The 8,316-nt window shown below is 41.3% G+C and overlaps 1 protein-coding gene across 1 annotated transcript in view; it reads right to left on the minus strand.

The window, feature by feature from the left end:
• Window positions 1-8,052: 8,052 nt before the first annotated feature.
• LOC102768843 (cytochrome b561 domain-containing protein 1) overlaps window positions 8,053-8,316 on the minus strand; it is a 762-nt gene continuing 498 nt past the window's right edge. The window contains 1 exon segment of the mRNA XM_015568908.1: window positions 8,053-8,278. Coding sequence (XP_015424394.1) covers window positions 8,053-8,278 — 226 coding nt within the window.

The following is an 8,316-nucleotide window of genomic DNA, read 5'->3' on the forward strand; positions in this document are numbered from 1 at the left end:
CATTATCTATTGGTTGTCCGTATGTCTTCTTGGAAGAGATGTATTTTCAGGTTATGTTTTCTTGATGTAATGTTCTCTTTATCATTATAAATTGTCCATCTTTGTCTCTTGTTGTCTTTGTTATCCTGAAATCTATTTGTCAGGTGTACTAGTAAGTATGGCTACGCCTGGGGATGAGTCACAGAGGAAGACAGCGATTCTATTGCAACAGCTCTTGGTTTACAGATGATATGCTCCTGGACTTCAAGGGCAACCAGTGGGAAGTGAGTTTGGGGAGTAAGCAGCAGCAGGGCTCTGTGCTTCCATTTCTTTGACTGAAAAACCACCATTCAGCCCAGTAGTGGGGAGCTGCATGGCAGCACCCCGAGCTCTGTCAGTCATCTGCTGACTCAGACACTATTTATTCTCTTGCTGCTTGCAGCTCACCCTGCTAGGCTGCCCCCTGCAGCTCTCCGTTCCTCCTGCCCAGCCAAGAGAAGTGCCTGCTATCGCTGGCTTTCCCCCCTCTCCCGGCCACCGGAGCCACTAGCTCCCGGCTGCCGCGGACGGACGTCTGGGCTTTCCTCCTTTCTCATTTCCCGGTATCTTCCCGGATGCTCACCTTTAGGTGTTTCAGTGTGCGAGCCTCTCAGGCATGCGTCTGTTGAGCAGGGATTTCTTTGTTGAATTATAGATGGTTAACTTGTGAAACGTCAGGGGGAGAGGGAAAACTGCACCCTTATGCCACCAACCCTCTGACATCACTCTCCACATTTTACATTTTAAAGCGGGAAAGAATGGGAAAGCCAGTCCAGGATTAAGTGGCCATTGTTTGTAATGGAACTAATGGTTACATAAGCCCATATATTTCCTGTTGTTGTGTTCTATAAGCTGCTTTGAGTAAGAGTCCTGTCACAATCAGAAGAGTCCTGACCATTATTAAAAAATAGCAGGTACAGTCCATGTCCAGTGACATTGTCCTGTGTGCTCTGGGAGCAGTGTGCTCAGTGTCCAGGGCAGCTTAGCAGAAGAGCTGGGTGAGGTCACACTGAGGCCAGATTTGGATCCTTAATAAAACCATAACATGCTGGTCAGTTTGGGCAAGTCAGATTTTATTTGGGGTTTTAACAAGTTTCACAAATCAGATTCAACAAGTCTCAAACATGATTATAAATATATATATATATATATAAAACATTACATATTATAATACAAATATAAATAATATAAGATATAATAATTACTATAATAAATATATAATTATTTACATATATTTATATAAATGCTATAATTTTAATCAGTATAGTTAGTAAGCATTGTACCTACAGGATTGCTTCTCATCTTTACATCACCCCCAAGAATTAGGTCTTATTCTTTTTGTTTTGTTTTGTTTTGTTTTGTTTTGTTGTTTGTTAATCCTCACCAGGAGGACATTTTTTCCATTGTTTTCTAAAGAGAGTGGAAGGGAAGGAGGGAGGGGGAGAGAGAGAAACATCAATGTGTCAATTGATTGCCTTCCACACAGGCCCCGACTGGGACTGAAGATTGACCTGCAACCCAGGTTCATAACCTTGACCAGGAACAAACCCATGACCCTTTGTTGTGTGGGCCCTACACTCTAATCACTGAGCAACAGTGGCCAGAGCGATTATTCTTACACCTAATTGGCATGACACTGAGAATTCGAGTGGTTAAATAGCTTCCTAAAGTCTCACTGCCAGTGACTCTTAGTAGTCAAAGTCCCTCTTCCCTGTAAACACCCTGCTGCTGGCAGCAAAGTCACAGCCCCCTTTATCTTCTGCTGTTCCCTTATGTAGTAAACATCTGCAGTCCCCACGGTCTTCAAATATTTGTCCTTCACTTTTTCCTATGAGATACTCCTCTGCTAGGGACTGGACCTCCTTGGATGCCGGGAATTGGAAAAAGACAGGAGCAGCTGCAGGTATGTGGGATATGCTTTATTGCAGACAATGCAGCCAATCACGGACTGGGCAGTGGCACCTTTTCTACTAACGCAAATAAAAGAGGCTTCGTGCCAATTAGTGACATCTGTGTTACATGGCCATAAGTGGGTTATATAAGGGTGCACCTGTGCAGTAGGTAGAGTGATACTGCTGAGTCATTGCCTTCGTGCATGCGTATGGCAAATGGACTTTTGCATCCGGTGTACTTTGGTCAGGGTCCCCACAAATATCCACATAATTTTGACAGTCTGATCTATTGGTTCAGGGTATCATGGAGAGGAGGGGTACCATTTACACGAGTATGGAAACCAAGACACGAAGATATCTAGTGAAGACCGAATTCTTCTGTCCTTCAAGCAGAGACCAACACGAAGCCAAGGGCTCACAAAGGGTGGAGGGCAAGCTGCCCAGGACCCTCCCACCTGCAAGTCCTAGGTAGGGGTGGAGCAGTGCACAGCAAGATGGCAGATTGGTGTTCGCTGAGGGCCAGGAGTAAACACAGGGTCTAATTACGTCAGCTGAAATTCAGAGTGAGGGCAAAGCCACCCCTGAAGGCGGAACCCAATCAAGAGATTGGACGCCGCTCAGTCTGACTCTCCCGCCCAGTGTTAAGGGAATGGCTCTCATGATGTGGAGCTCAAGGCCCACCAAGATGTGATGTAACTTCCTGTAATTCCAGTATATATGGCGCTCTCTCTGAGTCTGTCCCTCCATCAGAGGGCATGCTTCCCGTGCTGGCGCTCTCTGTGTGTCTGTCCCTCCATCAGAGGGCAGACGCCGCACCCAGGCCCAGCTTTCTCTATTTCTGTCTCAGTCTTGTGTTTTATTCATTTTCCTCAGCCCTTGTAGCGTTCTATTCAAGATTTCATGAGCCCCCACATCCTCTCTTTCGGCGCTGGTTGTAGGAAGAGAGAAACCCCCAACTGGTGTTCACTTTCTGATGTAATTATTTGCCAAGCACATCCACTCTGGAGCTAAGGTGAATATGTACGTACACGCGGGTTTGCACTGACATCAGGACTATTGCACATAGTCTGCAAGGCATGTCAGCTTTATTCTTTTTATGTTATCTGAGCTCCCCAATCTCATCACAACCACTGAAGATGGAGTCAGGTGCTGATAACAGCTTGCATTTTGTGAATCAAAGAAGAGAAGCTGAGAGCATCATAAACAGCACAAGGAAAAGATAAATGCCACCAGATGTTTGTTTTTCTAAGTCTTTGATCGGAACACTGATAAAAATAGTCACTAAAATGACTTGAAGAAATTATACTAAACTCTTACTGAAATTTTCCTTGGTTTCCTTTACTAACCGTTTCTAAATTGGTATTCCAGGACTAGTAGTGTATTTATTTTATTAAGAGCTTATATAGAAGTATAAATATTATCCAAGGTATAGATGTTTAGTAAGGTGATAAATGACTTCCCCCAGAAGTGCGTGCAAATTAAATTAACATTGAGAGGGAGGTTCTTTATCAAAAGAATCCCACACAATCTAGGCTTTCTTCCCTGCTGAGAGCGCTAATTTATATTTTCTTAGCGAGAAAACTATGAGAAGGTCTCTCTTAAGACTCGGTTTTCTATTTATTAATTTCTTTCACTGATTCTAGGAATACTTTAAAAACAACTGTGCATTATGGTTACAGTATGTTCAAGCTGTTTAATGTAATGTCAGACAATATGTGTCACATTAGAAAGAGAATCCCTTTCTAGTGTTAGGCATTGTCTCCCTAGGTAAGGCATCAAAGAACAAGGTAAGGCAAGTATTTATTGCAGCCTCAGAGGCCCAGTGATTGGATAGAATTCTTTTGGTCAGCAACAGACACAGAGAATTAATGTTATTTTTTTCAAGGATTTTATTTAGAAAGCATTTTGGGTGAACACATTCAAGAAAATATTTAATATTAACAATGGCTGTTTATGACTTTTCTCTCGATTCACATGAGCTCAACAACTCAGGACAAAAGTACCAGCACTTCTCTGCTGTCAAATGTAACTTATAGTATAGCTGGTAAGTAAAGACACTCACGTTAAATGACTTATCGATGTTTCCATGCCCACAACTCCAATTTGTAAGCTGCTTTTCTTCTAAAAATTAATTTGTAGCTTTAACTAGTGTTAGGGTAGGGTAGCACTGCTATACTACTAGTTGTGTTATCTTGGACAAAAACTTCATTTCTCTGAGTTTAATTCTTCATGTAAAAAATAGAGCTAATTTCTAACTTACAGGGTTATTTTGATGATTTAATAAGATAGTGAATGCAAAATATTTAGTACACTTTCTGGCAAACAATAGATGTTAAATGGAATGTACCTGACAAAGGCCAATTTGAGCCATTTAAAAAATTGAAAACCAATTTTAAATGTGTTAATATCAAGTTCTGGAATCAAGAATATGCAGGTTATTTTTTCAAGTAAGCTTCTTACTGAAGTATCAATACATAGCAAAGTACACAGTAGTAAGTGTACTGCTCAATAAGTGTTTAAAATATAGACCCAAGTAGCCAAATTAAAAGATATGACATTACCAGTATTTCAAAAGCCCATTCTTCTGTTTTCTTTCAGGCACTACCCCATTCTGAAAGGTTTTCAATATTTTCACTTCTAACACCATAGACTCATTTTCCCCATTTTTTAACTTTCTATATGTGAAATATACAGCATGTATTCTCTGTCTACCTTCTTGCACTTCAAAATTATGTCTTGAGATTAATCTCTGTTATGTATCACAGTATCTCATTTTTTAATCACCATTGTATAAATATATCACAATTTATTTCTCATTTTATTGTTGATGGGTTTTTGGCACTTTACTGGATAATGCTACTATAAAAATTCCTAACAAAGTAATAGTATAGGATAATTCTACTATGAAGATTCTCTGTACAGACTTTTTAATTCATATATGTATGCATTTCCATTGGGTGTAAGTTCTGTTGTAAATGGAACTGCTGGGTTATAAGATATACATATGTTTATTTTCAATTCTATACCAGGAAAAAGTAAGCAAAGACAACTAGGATAGCTATTTTAATATCAAGCAAAGTAGACCTTACAACAAAAAAACTTTATTTGTAATTTTTTAAAAGATCACTATATAAAGATAAAGAGTCCAATTAGTAAATGTGGCTTAAAATTTTTAAATTTGTACACAAATATATGGAAAGATATTCTGGATTTATGGTTGCATAAAACTCCCCTGTGAAACCATCCAGACATGGGCTTTTGTATGTTGGGAGTTTTTTTTATTACTGCTTCAGTTTTGTCAGCTATTGGCCTATTCAGGTTTTCTGATTCTTCCCGATTCCGTTTTGGAAGATTGTATGTTTCTAGGAATTTGTCCTTTTCGCTCAGGTTGTCAGGTACGTGTTCATAGTATTTTCTTACAATCCTTGTACTTCTGTGGTGTCCATTGTTCCATCACCACAAGGGTGTAGCGACTGCCTTTCTCTCAAAACCACCTGGATAGCGAAGGCCTGCAGGAGAAAGATGTCCTCCACAGCGTGAGGGAAAGGCTCCGCACAAGAAACCAGGGTGGCTGCCCTCTGAGCTCCAGCCCCAGAGCCCCCAGTCCTGGACACTCCTCCCTCTGCCAGAGCCCAAGGTGAATGGCTGTGTTGGCCCTTTAAGAGGGTGCCTGTATTTCCAGCTGTCTCTTCCTGGCGGACAGCAACCCTGCTGCCTTTCACAGCCAGATGTTATGTGGGCGCCTTTCTCAGTTCTGGTGCTCTGGGCTGGGGAGCCCAGCTTGGGGTTTGGACTTCATAGGTCTCAGTGGGACCCGCCCCTTCAGCTGAGACGTCCCTCTGGACCTTCCGCTGCTTACTGTGGGAGCCTGGCCAGCCCTTCCGCATCTTCACACTTCCTACCAGACTCTATCAGTCTCCATTCTCTGTCCTTGGTTCTTCAGATTTTCTCCAGCTAGTGTTCAGTTGATTTTCCAGGGTGGTTTTCCTGTATTTTAGTTGTATTTCCAGTCTGGTCCTGAGAGAGAAACACCAAAAGTGCTTTATTCAAAGTAATGTCCATCGCTAGATACACATTTCCCTCATCTTTCAGGTATTTTATGGATAACGTTCCAATAGAACTTTTCTTGTTTTGAGGCAAACCATCCAGAGACCCAATATGAGTGACAGTGGAAATAGCCATTGTAAGTTTATATAACAGATTATTTTAAAAACTCTCAAAAGGTAAGTAAATTCTGAAAGGGAAAGTTATTTTAGTCAAGTACTTTGCTTAAAAATAACAAGTGTATGAAAACATTAGCTATGCCTCGAGACTGTTATCACTGTTAACGATAACATGAGAACTTATCTCCCACAGGTACCATCAGCTTTGTTACTCTACTCGTTGTCTTTGCCAACATTACTTTTGGTTTAAAAAATAAAGAAAGAAAGAAAAGAAAAAAAGCACCTGAAAACCTTGAAACCAGATGATCTTTCCTACATGATTCTAAGACAAAACACATTGTTCAATGTTCCATTAATAATGGGAAGGACCTTTAATAATAATGTCAGTGCATTGACAACATTGTCAGATGGTTTGTTCTAGTTCTGAACACACAGGAAAAATACACTGTGTCATTGGTGCTCTCCGGTGCTCTTTTCAAAACCTTTAAAAGCCTGGCACCGTGTGAAATCTTTAGCACTTAATGGAAAAGTTTCACTTTTTGAGAAACCGACTTACGTGAACTAATGTTTTTTTGTTAGCAAATAGAACACCCACAAAATTTTTTAAATGAAGTCAAGTTTCTTAGAACTATATTTTATAGAATAATTCTTTGAAAGTGATGGTTTATTTATTTCACTGCAAACTGTTGAAATGACAATTCAGGACATTGGATGAAAGATGCTATTTGAAACACCACACACACACACACACACACACACACACACACACATACAACTGTCATGAGCATAATCTTGGTACTGCTGACACAGAGATGATTTCAGCAGAATGATCATAAAAGCAGGAGCCAATACAAGCCATAGTTTCCAGAATAATCTCTAAATTCTTACATTCAGATTTTAGAATACAATTTAAGTACATATAGGAGCCACTTGAAATAATTTGTTATTTTATTTCCAAATAAAGTTGCTATTGTTATTATTATTTGCATACACTTTATCGAGGGTCTAGTATGAGCTAGGAATCAACTAAGTGCCTTATATAGACTTTCTTTGATTTGCACAGTAGTCCTGTAATTCTCTGATGAGGAAATGAAAGGTCAGAGAAATTAACTGACCTGCCCAAGGAGAATCCATTCTGAAGGCAATGAGAAGCTACCACTCATGTGACCTGTTGTAGAGTCTCTTAAAACAATTCAGAGAAATTAACTGACCTGCCCAAGGTCGCATTGCTGGGAAGTGGCAGCGCTGGCCTCCCAACCTGAGACTGGCCACTCCAAAAGTCTCTTTAATGACCTATGCATCCTCCCATGGTTCTGACGTGTAAACCTTAGCTTCTTGTCTGGATTGGAAATCAGGTTAAACTGTAATTTTTAAAACAATCTTCAGAGAAAAGGATGGTTTCATATCACTGGTTGCATTATTTAAAAATGGGGCAGCTAATCAATATGTAACAAACTGGCGTTTTAATTTTTTACCATCATGCTCCCCAGCAGTCTTCCTTCCCTCTCTTCATACAATATTTTTGTTTGTTTGTTAATCCCCACCAGAGGGTATTTTTTTCATTGTTTTTTTGGGGGGAGTGGAAGGGAGGACAGAAGGATGGAGAAAGAGAGAGGAACGTCAATGTGCAAGAGACACATCTATTGGTTGCCTCCCGCATGCACCGCGACTGGGTAGGGGATGGAACCTGCAACCCAGGTACGTGCCCTTGACTGGGAATGGTACCCATGACCCTCCAGTACCTAGGTCGATGCTCTAACCACTGAACTTGCCAGCCAGACCTTCATACACTATTTTTGCCCCCATCACCTTTTACTTGCACCTAGTACGTTTCCCTATTTCAGTCCACTGAGTCACCCATCAGCCCAGCTAAGAGTATAAAAACCCTACCACTTTGGGAGTGGAGCCCTTGAAGGTCACCAAACAGACCACTGAAGTCCAAGGCCAGGGTGCCAGCTAGAGTCAGAGTTTGGCGGGAGTCATATTTCCGTTTTCTTCCTCGGCAAGTAGGAGCTAGAGATCTGGCGCACGATCACCAGGGCTGGATAGAGGGGCTGCGCCAGGCACAGGTACCAGGCCTCGCCTTTGATCTGGGCCTGGAACCACACCGAGTACATGCCTAGGACCACCGTCACAGTAGCCATCAGGTAGACCACCAGTCCACATGTCAGATGGTAGAGCTTGAGGCGAGCCACCCTTGAGATCCTGGCTGCCCCAGAGGAAGAGCAGGCAGAGCCCACACA

Source organism: Myotis davidii, unplaced genomic scaffold, assembly GCF_000327345.1.
Source record: "Myotis davidii unplaced genomic scaffold, ASM32734v1 scaffold865, whole genome shotgun sequence".
Lineage (NCBI taxonomy): Eukaryota > Metazoa > Chordata > Mammalia > Chiroptera > Vespertilionidae > Myotis > Myotis davidii.